Source organism: Thamnophis sirtalis, unplaced genomic scaffold (genome assembly GCF_051295495.1).
Source record: "Thamnophis sirtalis isolate CommonGarterSnake01/CBP01778 unplaced genomic scaffold, rThaSir2_p1.2 scaffold_5, whole genome shotgun sequence".
NCBI classification, from domain to species: domain Eukaryota; kingdom Metazoa; phylum Chordata; class Lepidosauria; order Squamata; family Natricidae; genus Thamnophis; species Thamnophis sirtalis.
Genome location: NW_028261385.1, coordinates 16,666,661 through 16,682,257, shown reverse-complemented (window position 1 = coordinate 16,682,257; position 15,597 = coordinate 16,666,661). Strand labels below are relative to the sequence as shown.

At 38.7% G+C, this 15,597-nt stretch overlaps 1 protein-coding gene across 2 annotated transcripts in view; it reads right to left on the bottom strand.

Moving 5' to 3' along the window:
• WDR7 (WD repeat domain 7) overlaps positions 1-15,597 on the bottom strand; it is a 239,759-nt gene that overhangs the window by 217,029 nt on the left and 7,133 nt on the right. For both annotated transcript variants that reach the window (XM_087715346.1, XM_087715347.1), the window contains exons 2-8: positions 9,694-9,865; positions 6,219-6,325; positions 5,904-5,982; positions 4,267-4,441; positions 2,499-2,575; positions 1,359-1,478; positions 600-745 (exon numbers count right to left, since the gene is read on the bottom strand). In XM_087715346.1, coding sequence (XP_087571472.1) covers positions 600-745; positions 1,359-1,478; positions 2,499-2,575; positions 4,267-4,441; positions 5,904-5,982; positions 6,219-6,325; positions 9,694-9,852 — 863 coding nt within the window. In that variant the 5' untranslated portion in view covers positions 9,853-9,865. The remainder of the gene's footprint in view (positions 1-599; positions 746-1,358; positions 1,479-2,498; positions 2,576-4,266; positions 4,442-5,903; positions 5,983-6,218; positions 6,326-9,693; positions 9,866-15,597) is intronic.

The following is a 15,597-nucleotide window of genomic DNA, read 5'->3' as shown; positions in this document are numbered from 1 at the left end:
CCTATAATGCCCAAGTTCAGACTACTGGGAGATATTCTATTTTTTTGTCGTTGTTCCAATCAAATATGTCCAAGGAGCTGTGGTGGCACAACAGTTAGAGTGCAGTATTGCAGGCTAACTCTGACAACTGCCAGCAGTTTGATTCTGACCAACTCAAGGTTGACTCAGCCTTCCAGCCTTCCAAGGTTGGTAAAATGAGGATCCATATTCTTGGGGGCAACATGCTGACTCTGTAAACCGCTTGGAGAGGGCTACAAAGCGCTATAAAACAGCATATAAGTCTAAGTACTATTTTCTTAACAAGGTTTGCAAGGAGTGGTTTGCCATTGCCTCCTTCCTAGGGCTGAGAGAAAGTGAATGGCTCAAGGTCACCTAGCTAGTTTGGTGTCTAAAGCAAGACTAAATTCATGAGGTCCTGGTTTCTGGCCTGATGCCTTAACCATATCACCAAAGGTCCTCTCTGTTTTAATGACAGATCAGTAAAAATGTATGCTTTGATAAACTAATTTATTAGTATCACTATCTGTCATTCTATCTGTATACACAGGACTCTGGATAGTAATATTTATTTATTTATTTATTTATGCCCTTTCACATACCTGGCTGGCAGTTTATATATAAAACTTTGTCCATCTTCAGTCCATATTATCAATTTGTCTGCTGACACAAAATCACCTCCTGTCCACGTCTGTCCATTTTCACTTGGAACTGAGCATAACAAGGAATAATCTCCAGCATCAAAAACCTAAAGAAAAGCAATTGCAGTAACATAAATTGATTATAAATTAAGAAATATACATAAATACAAATAGCCTTTCTTATAGTGGCTGTAATTCATGCTTTATTTATTAGAAAAGGCATTTGTTTATTAAACCCTTTCAATTAAAAAAAGGAAAAGACACTCAATTGATATCTTTAGGGTACCTAAAGAACATTTTTAGAAACACCCAACAAAAGTATAAACCATCAATAAAACTTTTCAATTCAGCAAATCAAAAACCTGCAGAAAAAAAAATATAGTTCTCCTGTATGAGAGGCCAAACAAGGAGGCAAGATGCACTGCAAAAAGTATATATATTCGGTATCAAGAGGTAAGTCTCTCTAAAAAAAAATAAAAGAAAAAGTTTGAAAACAAAAGCATTGTAAGTATTCTATGAAAGATTATTTTAACTTCTGGCTAAATGGTTGTAGTTTTCTATAAAAGTAGCAGTGAACCCAGGTACCTTGAGGCAAATATATATATATATGAATGATATATATAATTGATATTATATTGCATGTTTGCCTCATGCACAATTTGAGTACAGCAGATTGAACAACAAAGAAATACCAGCTTTCACTTAAGTGGTTATCCTTACCCTCCAGTATTTAGAACAAACTACCAAAAGTGATCTTTGGGTAAATGCACAGAAGGAAATGCTCTGGCAGTTCTGACAGTAAATTGGTTTAGATTCCTCTTCAAAGATTGGTTCCGTATCCTTGAAAGAGATTAAAAGTAAGGAGAGGTTTAAAGTCTTTTATGCAAATAATCTACAATGTAACTTTCATTTCTCTACTCCTCCTTCCTAAATTGCTCTTTTCTATTTTTCTTTGTCTTGTTCCTTTTCTAGCTTTGAATCCTAGCTTGAAGGATTGATTTCAAAATAAAAATATGTTTGGCCGTATATATTTCTTATTTTTAAATTCAGCGTATCGTTTTCAAATTCCATTACAGTACACAGTTGTATTTAGAATTCAACTGTTGATGGGGGAAAACTGAGCCCTAGAAACATGATAAGAGTGAATTCCCCTTTCTTGAAACAGGTATAATATGCAGGATAAGAACTGAAGAACTAAAATTGAAACTGAAAAGTGAATCCACATTTAATCCACAGTTTACAATATAAAATCTTCTGTGTCTGCATCAATCTCTGGTGTCAATCTCACAGCGTCACGTTGCCGTCATGTGATATATTGTGACATTTTTCCTCTTCAAGGAGCTGTGGTGGGTGTGGGCTACACGTGACACATTCCGTTGGCAGGCCACCAATTTGACACCCCTGGCATAAATGAATGTACTCTAATCATAGTTTAGGAAAAACAAACAAACCTTCCACTCAATAAATTTTAAATAACCGCTGGGCATCAAGGATAGCATATCTGAGCAGAAACAGAAGTACTGCTGAAACTATGAGCTGCAGTGGCACAATGCAGGCTACTTCTGCTGACTGCAGCTGCCTGCAATTTGGTAGTTCGAATCTCACCAGGCTCAAGGTTGACTCAGCCTTCCATCTTTCTGAGGTTGGTAAAATGAGGACCTAAATTGTTGGGGGCAATAGGCTGACTCTGTAAACTGCTTAGAGAGGGCTGTAAAGCACTGTAAAGCAGTATATAAGTCTAAGCGGTATTGATAAAAAATCTTTCAAGGGTAACACAGCACTGAAAAAATAAGTCAATCAAGCAGCCAATACTGGAAAAAAGAAGCTCACCGCTATAAAGCTATATTTGTTTTTCCTTACCTGTATGTGACTCACTTCCGAAGTTACAATCCATACTTTAAGAATGCCAGCCACCGATACTGCTACAACAGTGTCCTCTAGAGAAGAAATAAAAAATCATTATCCCACAAGAGAGTCAGAATTATTTCATAAATTCAGTAGCATTTATCTGATCCACACAATGAAAATAAAATGCTGAGGATAAAACCTAAGAAATGCATTTATTATATCTCCCATTCATGAGCTGAGAAGCTCAGGGGAATACATATGACGTTGGTAAGCATAAAACCAATTTCTTGACAAACAAAGGATTTTAGATCCAGTCTCTATCTAGTCTCAGGAGCAAAATATTCTGTTCAGTCTATGAGGAACAGCAACCGCAGCCAAATGAAACTGAACAAAGACCTGATTTGATGAAAAGCAACTTCCCATATTCTTGATATTTTCTCATTCTACATTAAGCATATGGTGCAATGACTAAGTTACCTAATCTAAAAAGGCTGAAGATTTCATGAAGATACATGAAATTTTCAGCCTTTGGGGGGGCTGTTCTTGTATTATGGAATTGCTTATGGCCCAGAATTCCTCTGACTCCTCCTCTTTCAAATTGTGGAGACTGGGTTTTTGTTGATTGATCTCCTCATTGGGTCTCACGGATTTAGATTTTATGCATATGCAAAGCATTCCTTAATATTGGCTTTAAACGTAAGATTACATCCTAACATTGTTTTAAATGAATTTATTACCAATAGTTGTATGCTAACTATTTAGTGTACCCTAAATGGTTTACAATACACAATCTAAATCTCTCTATATAAAAATGGCTGTGTGTGTATATATGTTCCAACATAACTCTAGAATGCCTTGAGCAATTTCAACCAAACGTGGTACACAGATCATTTGTTCTCTGGAGAAAAATACGGTGGGGGTAAGACATCCCCAAGGGTGTGTGTTCAGTTAAGATACAGCCTGTTGTGCCTTTAAATGGCTTCTACTATACTGCCGTAAAATGGCTTCTACTGCACAGCGCAGTGGACTTGCCATGGCAATGGCTTCACAGTACTCCACAAGGGGGCTCCCTCTGGTAAGAGGGAAAATCCAACATTAGAAATTACATTTAATCCGGACATTTTCCCCCTATAAATAAATATGCAGGCAATGCTGGGTTATCGGCTAGTACAATAATAAAACAATATAAAATGAAGTAAATGAAATAACATGTAAAATATAAAATAGTCATGGCATCAGCAAGAATTGTGCAAAGCCAAATTCAGATGTGACTGAACTGATTCATGCCTTGCTTTTTTAATGATTAATTTGTTTCTTTATTATTGTTCCACCCAGGACTTTGACAAGGGACCGGGAGGCCCCTCACTTCATTCCATATTTTATTGTTTTAAGAGCCAAGGTGGCGCAGTGGTTAAATGCAGCACTGCAGGCTACTGCTAGATCAGCAGGTCAGCGGTTCAAATCTCACCGGCTCAGGGTTGACTCAGCCTTCCATCCTTCCGAGGTGGGTAAAATGAGGACCCAGATTGTTGGGGGCAATATGCTGACTCTCTGTAAACCGCTTAGAGAGGCCTGAAAGGCCTATGAAGCGGTATATAAGTCTACTGCTATTGCTATTGCTATTGCTATTGTTTATTGATTTCACTATAATGTCTTGGATTGTTGTGAGGCAGTTGTTTGAAGTCAGGGGGCATACAAGTTTCATATGTTGTTATTATTATTTATGGTTGCCAAGACAATTCCTGAAAAATAAGAACCTGGACTATGGTTATTGGCTCACCTTGTGTTCTGCGAGATCGAATAATGGTCATAGAACTGATCCAGTCCTTAGAAATCTTCGACACCAAGGAGTAAAGAACTTCAAGGCTGGTAGCATCCACAACAAGAATTTCTGGATAATGGCCATGACACAACAATCTCCCTTCACGCTGCATCCCAGCTGCGAATTGATAGAACTAAAAGAGAATGGAAGAATGAGATCAATGCCAGCCTAATATGCGGCAGCCCAAATACCAAATAATCAGTTTTTTCTTTATAAGTATCATGCATGCTCATAACTGCTTAGTCATTTTTGTTAACACAGCATTGCAGCCATCAATCCAGGGGAGCAGAAACAAATGATTTTTAAAAGGTGAATTAATTGAAACCCTTTTTTTTAGAATTTGTATTAGATCTGCAAATTTTTCTTTAAACATTTTGTTAAAAAATCAACCTAGCTAGCTCAGAAAGTATTAACCGCTGAAAATACAAAAGATAGATGACAGTAAGCATTCCAAGAGGTATTGAACAAAACACAGGATCTTTTTTTGCAAAGCTCATACAGCTGTTTAGAACAATAATTATGGTAAACATTCCTGATTAATTCACCTGGAGTTATTTCATATTCTAGTCATTCACATCTGCATACCCACTTGGATACTAAACAAAATGATCAAACCATCAATCCTGTTAATGAATTCAATGAAAATTAATGTAAAAATGTTGCTTTATAATAAAGGTGAGTGCCTACCACCTAAAACTGAACACTACTTCTTTTTCCGAGTAAATAATAATCAGGTTGTATCAAATATTTTGAGCAGAAAATAATGATTAATGGAATCTTCCTGACCCAGTAAATCATTAAACTGAATTTTCCTGACGAGTGATATAAATCATTATTTAAATCAATTTTATTTAAATCAGATTTACCCTATAACAAATTACCTGACTTTCACTATTTCTGCATTCCAGCTGGCTCCTAAAAGACAGCAAAAACAGGTTCCTTTAACTGTCTCACAATTTATTTATTTCTTTGTGGTTGTTTTGCCAATTCTCCAAAAGATTATTAATGGTTTTAGTTTTCAAATATTTCATCACATAAAAATACGTATTTAATACAGATATACTTGAATTGTGTACTTGAGTCACTTCAAAACCATATCAGATTAAAGCAAAGCTCAAAAGGAGTTTACTACACTGAAGCCGATGTATTTGTTTATATTTATATTTATACATAACTACAGGAAGTCCTCGACTTAGAACCACATGGAGCCCAACATTTCTGTTAAGTGACCCATTTGTTAAGTGAGTTTTGCTCCATTTCATGACTTTTTTCCTACAGTTGTTAAGTGAATCGCTGCAGTTGCTAAGTTAGTTACCTGGTTGTTAAGTGAATCTGGTTTCCCCATTGACTTTGCTTGTCAGGTCATAAAAGGGGATCACTGAACTTTGGGACACAGCAAAGGTCATAAGTACGAACCAATTGCCAACCATCTGAATTTTGATCACATGATTATGGGGATGCTGCAATGGTCGTAACTGTGAAAAATGGTTGTAAGTCCATTTTTTTCAGTGCCATTGTAACTTTAACAGACATTAAATGAACTGTGGGTAAGTCAAGGATTACCTGTAGTTTAATCCACACTTAAAAGTATTTACCTGTATGCCGGTATGAGTGCAGGCTAATTTTGTAAATTCAATGCACCTTCCATCATTCACATCCCAAAGGCACATTTCTCTATAGGAAGAAAAAGAAGGCAATATTGGTATGAACGTTAAGCAATCATTATTTGGTACTCTCCTGTTTATTGATTGATCATTTTAGGAAGGGGTAGAAGGAGGATGCAAAAATTATACCTGGACTGCCTCTGAAGGCAAAACAATATTGTCCAAACAGATTTCAAGATAATATTTAATCCTGTATTTATAAGAGACCTAAAATAATTCAATCATCAACAGAAAACAAGTCCTTACCCGCTTTCAGATGCACTCACTATATACTGTTTTTCACTTGAAGAACTGGCTTTGGATAAACAAGTGATTGATGCTGTATGACCAAACAAGAGAGCTCTAGGATTTATCTAGAATCAGGGAGGAAAAAAACACACAAAAACCTCAATTATTCAATTTCAAATATTACTAAAAAAAAATAGAAAGCATTGTCAAAGGCATGAGAATAATACACGTTTGTAAACTTTTCATACCCGTTGACCCTGAAGATGGCATACGTGTAGCCATATTTTATTGTAGCCTTTGCATGTTTTTTTTAATTAGCTTTTATGTTTGTAAGTAAATGAATTTAATAATACTTCAGGCTTGTCGCTTGCTAACTATTGAAAGGGGGGTTGTAAAGATAAAGGGGGATTGTTGTGTCTAGATGGCATTCTTTTCCCATGGGAACAGAGAAGATCCCTGCAGCTAGATGAAGGTGGAGTTTGGAGTCACTGGACTGTTGTATTGAGGACTGATTGGAGGGTGTGATTCAGGCCAGATGTTTCATACTCTTGCTCTTACAGGGTGTAATTCTGGATCCTGTCCACTACGGCCTTACACCAAGCCCTTGACAATTTAACATGTACCTAATAAATAGACCTTGTAAAGAAGATGGATACCTTGGACCTTATTTTTTGGGACATGTTACTTGGAGGTTTGATAAGAGCTATGGTGGCACAGTGGTTAGAATGCAGTACTGCAAACCACTTCTGCTAACTGCCAACTGTCTGCAATTTAGCAGTTCAAATCTCACCGGCTCAAGGTTGACTCCGTCTTCCACCCTTCCGAGGTCAGTAAAATGAGGACCCAGATTGTTGGGGGCAATAGGCTGACTCTGTAAACCACTTCGAGAGGGCTGTAAAGCACTGTAAAGCGGTATATAAATCTATTGCTATTGCTATTACCTTTATTTCCCCAATTATGAGTGGATAATTACTATCTCAAGGGATTTGGAAAAATAAAGTATGAAAAGTTGAGAAAACAGTATTCTTTATGATAATTTTGAAAAGTAGGTCGCACAAGTCATTCAAGCATGAAGACAGTCAATATAGCAAAACTATTCCAAAGTTGTGATCTACCATTAAGTGTGGTTAAATTGCCTTCCACAACTGACTGCCTAGGAAGTGATCCAATTCTCAAGGTCTTTAGTCTGATGGCAACACTATGTATGGAAGGTGAATAATTTACTGCAACAAAGGGCTTTGATATAGCTTTAATTATTCCGAATAAAACACAATTCCCCAAATATCATTCATCTTGCTCTTTCGAAATTCATTTTAAAGGTAATGAATATTTCTTTGGAAGACAGTTCCACAGGTTGATTTATTTACAATTCATGAAAACTGAAGTATTTGGTTCAATATGTGAAAGATGGTCAAGGTAGTCCTTTGGAGCTATATCTGACACTATATTTTGCATTCCAAAAGAGCAGCCAATTAGGCACTGTTCACTGCGTGGGAAACAAAAAAAATCCAGTGCAATCACAGAAGTATTTGCTAAGATTTTACAGCTTTTTCTTCTAAATGGGTCACAAATTAAAACTGGGGAATCTTCTTCTTCTTCTTCTTCTTCTTCTTCTTCTTCTTCTTCTTCTTCTTCTTCTTCTTCTTCTTCTTCTTCTTCTTCTTCTTCTTCTTCTTCTTCTTCCATATCCATCATCGGATGTTGGTGATCATGTTGGTGATCCTATTTTTTTCAACAGCCGCACAAAAAAGTGCTGTTGAGTTTTGTCCAAACCAATCCCTTAGATTTCGAAGCCATTATGTTCCTTTTCTGCCTGGACCTTGTTTGCCTTCATTTTGTTTCCTGGAGGAATAAGTGGCATGACATATTTTTCTGGGTGTCGCATCACATGACCAAAATATTCTAACTTTCACTTTTTAATGGTTTTGATGATTTCCCTTTGCTTTCCCAGGCAGCCTATCACCTCCCCATTTCTGATTTCATCAACCCAGTGTATATGTAACAGCCGCCTGTAAATCCACCTTTCAAATGCTTCTAGTCTCTTCAAGTGGCTTTCTGTCAGAGACCAACTCTCCACTCCATAGAGCAGGATAGAAAAGATGTAACATCTGACAAGTTTGATTTTCAATCTTAGGCTTATGTTGGGACTGCAAAAGACCCTTTTTTTTAAATCCGCTAGAAGCATGATAAAGCCAAAACTATGAAAATTGGGGAATAGCCTACTCAAACTTTGTATGTGATTAGACACCTTTTTCTTTATTTAATGTTACATGCAGAAAACAGAAAATATATTCTGAGAAAGTTACTTCCCTTTACCAGAATAGATATCACTAATAAATTTAATATTAAGGTAGTAGGTTAAGTTTCTTCATAAAGATGCTGCAAATGTAACTGAATGTAATACCTGCCAATATAAACTGAACAAAAAGGGATATAAAAGTATTCAACAATGATTTCAGACTTTAGGTCCATGATGGCGAACCTATGGCACATGTGCCACAGGTGGCACGCGGAGCCATATTTGCTGGTATGCCAGCTGTCAGCTCTGGGGCACACATATTTTTTCCCCTCCCAAGGGTTGGGAGAGGGCGTTTTCGCACTCCCCAGGCTTCAGGAAAGCCTTCGGAGGTTGGGGAGGGCAAAAAACAGCCCCAATGGCCCAACCAGAATTCTGGGAATGAACTTCCAGTTGGCCTGTTGGGGCTGTTTTTTGCCCTCCCCGGGCTTCAGGGAAACCTCCGGAGGCTGGGGAGGGGGAAAAAAGGCCCCAACGGGCCAACCAGAAGCTTGTTCCCAGCTTCTAGGGGGCGGGGGAGGACATTTTCGTACTCCCCAGACTTCAGGAAAGCCTCTGGAGCTGGGGGGGGGCGTGCGTGCAAGTGCAGGGGGGTCTTGCAGGTGAGTGGGAAGGATTCAATTGGTGTGGGCATGCACGTGCGCGCAACAGCGTGAAATTTTGGCATGCTGTAAGAAAAAGGTTCGCCATCACTGCTCTAGGTTATTTGTTTGGATGTCAAAATTGCTCAAAGGCTCACTCTGAATTACAAATGGCCTGCATGCCTTGGAAACAAATAAATCAGTAGTACGTTTTTAGAAGCAGGATTGGAGAAACAGAAAGTCTGCATTCCAAAATCAGTAATTGAATTAATTATTCTTTTTAAATTTGTCGAAGCATGCTGACCTCCAAAGGGTCATGGGAGAAAGGAAGCCCCACGGAGTCACTTTTCATTGATTTTCTACGATTTAATCGTTTTTTTAAAAGCAAGCCTATGAATATCAATAACATATATTGATTGTTCTTGTTTAGGAAGTAAGGATTTTCCCGGGAAACGCAAAGATACTATTAGCAATGCCTTTTCAAGAAATTACAAAACATGCACCCAATTCAAAGTGAATTGTATAGAAATGTACTTAAGACTATATTTCTAAAACATTTCAAATAAAACTTGATTTATTTCGGAAAAAAATTTCTAATCCCACAATGTAAACTTACTTCTAAATCTGAAGAGAGGTCCCATAGACATATCTGCCCGTCGTGACATCCTGTGACAATCATGGAAACATCATCCATTAATAGCGAAGCGGATACACAGTGAGTAGGAGCTTTGCGTCCCCACAGCACAACTGGCAGGACCAAACTGTTGCCCGCCATTATGGTTTCACGCCTGAAAATACAAAAGTTTAATAAAAACATCAAGAACTCGTTTTCTTTAGTGGGATTTTAGAAATATGATCTTGTGAACATACAGCGAGTACATCTAAGGCAGTGGTTCTCAACCTGCGGGTCGGGACCCCTTTGGGGGTCGAACGGCCCTTTCACAGGGGTCGCCTAAGACCATCGGAAAACATATATTTTGGATGGTCTTAGGAACCGAGACACCAATTTTATGGTTGGGGGGTCATCACAACACGTGGAACTGTATTAAAGGATCGCGACATTGGGAAAGTTGAGAACCACTGATCTAAAGAGTGGTTTAAAGTGGATTGATGCCATCACAAGCTTCACAACTGCAGGTAACACAACATTGAAGGCATTTTAATTCTTCCGAATGAACTGAGATTATCAAGAGAAGAAGAGCAAACTACTAACAAAACATTTTTTCCCATAATAATTTGAATCGGGTCATTTATAAATTTAGGTGCTGCTTTCGTGCATGATAATCTCAGTGTTATAATATTAGAAGTAATTCTTTCCTAAAAATATCTGATCCAAACTCTGCCTGACCTCAGAAAGGCCATGCAGAGTTCAATCCAGCCAGTTAATGCTCAGCTCCATTCAAAACATGTTAAGTATTTTGACCATTCAGGGAAACTGGGAGATTTCAGTGGCAAATATCTATACGTATCTTGTACAGGTAACGATCCCAATTGAGCCCAAAATTTCTGTTGCTAAGCCAAACACTTGTTAAGGGAATCATTGCAATTGTGAAATTAGTAACATGGACGTTAAGTGAATCTGGCTTCCCCCGTTGACTTTGCTTGCCAGAAAGTTGCAAAAGGGGATCACAAGACCTGGGGTCACTGCAACCGTCATAAATATGAGTCAGTTGCCACGCATCTGAATTTTGATCATGTAGCCATGGGGACGCTGCAATGGTCGTAAGTGTGAAAAACATTCTTACGTCACTTTTTTTCAGTGCTGTTGTAACTTTGAACGGTCACTAAATGAACCAAGGTGGCGCAATGGTTAGAGTGCAGCACTGCAGGCTACTTTAGCTGACTGCTAGTTCGGCAGTTCAAATCTCACCGGCTCAGGGTTGACTCAGCCTTCCATCTTTCCGAGGTGGGTGAAATGAGGACCCAGACTGTGGGGGCAATATGCTGACTCTGTAAACCGCTTAGAGAGGGCTGAAAGCCCTATGAAGCGGTATATAAGTCTAACTGCTATTGCTATTGCTAACTATTGTAAGTCAAGGGCTACCTGTACTACTGACTACTGTCTAGTTAACAGTCAGACAAAATTAGATTAGAACAGTGATGGTTAGGGTTACCTTTTCGGCACCAAGGGCCAAAACTGGAGCATGCGCGCACATGCTAGAGCACCAGCTGCACTTCCAGGTTCTGTCATGCGCATGTGCACCAGCCACCTGGTCTTTGAAGACCAGCTGGCCGGCGCACATGCGAGCTCCGGGACCCAGAAGAGAGAAGCTGGCCGGTGTGCATGTGTGCCAGACCAGCTGTCTTCCACGCATGTGTCCGATGGAACCCGGAAGAGCAGCTGATGACGGCGTGTATGCCCACAGAGAAGGCTCTGCGTGCCACTTCTGGCATGCGTGCCACAGGTTTGCCATCACGGGATTAGAGGCTTATGCTGGATCTAGCCACTAAGAATGGAAGTGTTACAAAAGTGTAATTAAAGTAAATAATAAGCAAATGGATTAAAGTAAATAATTAAAGCAAATGGATATATAGCCAAGGAGAAAGAAGCATAATGTAGCTATTCAATTTCATATCCAAACTTTCCCAAGAAGACCTCAGAAAATTGAAACTCTTTAGAGAAAAAGATAACATTTTTTTCTGCGTTGGCCGGCACCGTAACACATGCAGGCAACCCACACCTGAGGCCAACATTTCTGTTGCTAAGCAAGGCAGGGATTAAGTGAGTTTTGCCCCATTTTACAAACTTTCTTGCAAGAATTGCTAAGTAGCAATGGTTCAATATGTGAAAACTATCTGGAATTTCTTAGTCCCATATTTGTTTTGAGTATAGTCAATCCATCTTTTCCACTCCAGTTTGTATCTCTCGTTTGAATGGTCCTTAAGATATGCAGATATTTTGGGCATCTCTGCTAGGTTTGTTACTTTCAATGTCCATTCTTGAATAGTAGGCAAATCTTCCTTCTTCCAGTATTGTGCCACCAACAATCTAGCTGCAGTTATTAAATGCAATATCAGATTAGTCTCTACAACTGTACAATCAGTAATTATGCCTAACAAAAATAACTGAGGGGTAAACTTTATCCTTTTTTAAAGAATATTTTGCATAATCCACCATATTTTAATCCAAAATGCTTTAACCTTTTTGCAAGTCCACCATATATGAAAATATGTAGCGTCCATACAATCACATCTCCAGCATTTAGGTTGTAAGTTCGGATACATAGGAGCCATTTTTTAAGGATCTAAATGCCATCTATAAAACATCTTATAAAAGTTTTCTCTCAAGTTTTGGGCCTGTGTAAATTTTACATTTCTCACCCATATCTTTTCCCATGTATCCAACATTATTGGTTCTTCAACATTTTGAGCCCATTTAATCATACAGTCTTTAACTAGTTCTGTTTCCGAGTCAATTTCTATTAATACATTATATAATCTCTTTATATGCATTGGACTTTGATCTCTAATTTGTTTAAGTAAATTATCCTCGACTTGCATAAAGCCAATTTTTTGATCTATTTTCCATCTAGCCTGTAACTGCCCGTACTGAAACCATGTTTGAATTACCTTTTCCTTTTTTAGTACATCCAAGGGTTTCAGTTGTAGTACACCTCTTTCTGCAGTAAGAAGCTGTTTTTTATAGACGTGTATATTGTAAGCCTATAGAATCTATAGTATAGATAGAACCTTCCCTATCTGGGATGAAGCCTCACTGAATTCAATAATACTTTTGAGTAGTAAGGACGCTTCACAGTTTTGTTTCATTTTTTGCCTTGATGGAGATATATGAATGGGGCAGATGAAATGCAAAGTGAATTTCAATAGTATCTCCAGAAATTAATCTCTCCTCAGGATTCAGGGACTGAACTGCATGGAGCGGATGCTGAACACATATTTCACGGGACTTATATGTTTGAACTTTAATTTAAATTGTCCAGGACTTTAAAGTGAAGAGAGTGGAGATGGTAACTTCACTGAACTTTGGTTTGGGAGGAAGGAAGCTGGGTAACGCGGGGTAGGTGGAGAGGTAGCAAAAGCCTGATCAGATTATTTCGAGTTAAAAGGCAAACTGACTCTTGTGTAAATTATTATCCGAAAATAAGGTTAAGAAAGATTATTTGGAGTGACTACAGGAAGTGGTGGTAAATATCAGAGAAGCAAGGGACGAGGGTAAAATTCACGCGGAATGATCTACATTGTTTAAACTCTATTAGAAGGGAAAGCTTGGTGAGATTATTTTGAGACAGAATGCAAATTGATTCTTGTGTAAATTACTATTTGAATATGTGGAATGATCCACACTGCTTAAATCCTACTAGAAGGGAAAGTTTGGTGAGATTATTTTGAGCTAGATCGTAAACTGATCTCTGCATAAATCTGCATAAATTTTTATTTGAACATAAGGTTAAGGAAGATGAATTGGAGAGTCTACAGGAAGATGGGGTAAATAACAAAGAAGCAAGAGACGAGAATAAAATACATATAGAATGATTTATACTGTTTAAACATTAATAAAGATGGGGGGCTGAGCTTAATACAAAGAGTTTTTTCTTTTTTCTTTTTTTTTCTTTTCTTTTCCTTTTTATAATTTGTAATTTCTTTTTATTTAGTTTTTTCTCATATTACTTTTATTTTTAATCCATAGGATCACAAGATACTTCAGAAGGGGTTTGACAGAGGGCAGTGCCAGGTGTGGGCCCTGGGAAGTCGGGGGGGGGAATAGGGAGGGGGATCTACTGGGGGTGGGTGGGTGGGTGGTAATATAGTTTCAATAAGAAGAAGAATGCACTTGTATACGGTTGTCTCTTCTTTTTTTTCTCTTTATATTTTTTTTCCTTGGTTTTTTTTTATCATATTTTGTTTCCTATTTTCTATCTTCATAGCTCAATATTAATAAATAAGAGTTGAATAAAGGAATACACCAAGGGGAGAGGTAGAGGGAAAGAAGAGGGAGGAGCAAGGAGGGAGTAAGAGGGGAATGTAAGGAGGGTGTAAGGGGAATGCTAGGGTGAGGAAGGGGGGAAAGGAAGGTTTGAGGGGAAAGGGAAGTAGGAAAGGGGAGTGTTAGAGGGAGGAAAGGAAAGTTGGAGGGGGAAGATGGGGTGTATGGAGGATGGAAGTGTCAGGTGGGGTTTTGTTTTATGCTGAATGATGATGAGTTGTGTTTTCTTTTTTATTTTATTTTATTTCTTTTCTTATAGCAAATATCCAGTATATAAGTGACTGTAAAAAATTGAATGTGAAAATGAATAAAAACATATTTGGGGGGGAAAAAAAGAATCTATAGTATAGATAGAACCTTCCCTATCTGGGATGAAGCCTCACTGAATTCAATAATACTTTTGAGTAGTAAGGACGCTTCACAGTTTTGTTTCGTTTTTTGCCTTGATGGAGATATATGAATGGGGCAGATGAAATGCAAAGTGAATTTCAATAGTATCTCCAGAAATTAATCTCTCCTCAGGATTTTTATATTTTCTTTTATCTATCTGGCTGCATTTTTCCCTGTATTGCAGGTGCATGGAAATGTGTTTAAACCCTGTGTATACAAGGAGCAGTTGGCGAGTTTCCATGGCAGGGAAGACATAAACAGGACTAGTTAAAAATAGTAATACAAATGTTTATGTTCAGTATTTATATTTGGCACTACCAGTTCGTTTTCAACTTCACAACAACTGAAGCCTTTCAGTAAGCAAGTGGGCCAGAAGCAGGCAATAAAGATTTTAGCTGTTTTCCCCTCATGTCAATTGCCCTGTAGTAGATTATAATGTTTGAGACAAAAAGTAAGCATATTTCTTTCTTTTTTTTTCTTGTTTGATTTGGGCTTTTTGCTTGCTTAAACCTTTAGTGTTCAGAGAGAGGGAAGGAGAGAGAGAGAGAGAGAGAGAGAGAGAGAGAGAGGGAGGGAGGGAGGGAGGGAGGGAGGGAGAGAAACAAAGACACTAATGCAGAGATGGCTAACCTTTTTGTCATTGCGTGCCAAAAGCACGCACATGAACCTGCACCCATTAAGCAATGTGCATATGAACCGCCCACGCACCCGACCCCACGCATGCATGTCTGATCCCCCACATGTTCCCCACCCATGCACTCACAATTCCCCACGCTCCTTCCACCCCATTTTTGGTTTCCAGTTTAGTGCAGGAGGCTTTCCAGGCCCAAAATGGGGTACGAGGGGCCCTCGCATGGCGTCCCTGTGCTCCATTTTGGCTTCCAGGTTGGTACAGGAGGACTTCTAGGCCCAAAATGCGGTGAGGGGGTGACATACAAGGCAGCAAAATGCAATGCAAGTGCACCTTTGCATGCACCTCCAGCACAGAGACCTGAACCCCAGGTCAGCGGGAGGCGGACGCGCATGTGTGGTGGGGCTGGTCTGGGGCGACAGCTGGCGTGCCCACAGAGAGGGTTTGCCATCACAGGCCTAGAGAGTGCTGTATATGCTATTGCTATAATGTACACTTTTGGTTTCAGTTTTCTATACGAATACAGCTCTTGAAGCCTATAAGCCCTGGCTCAT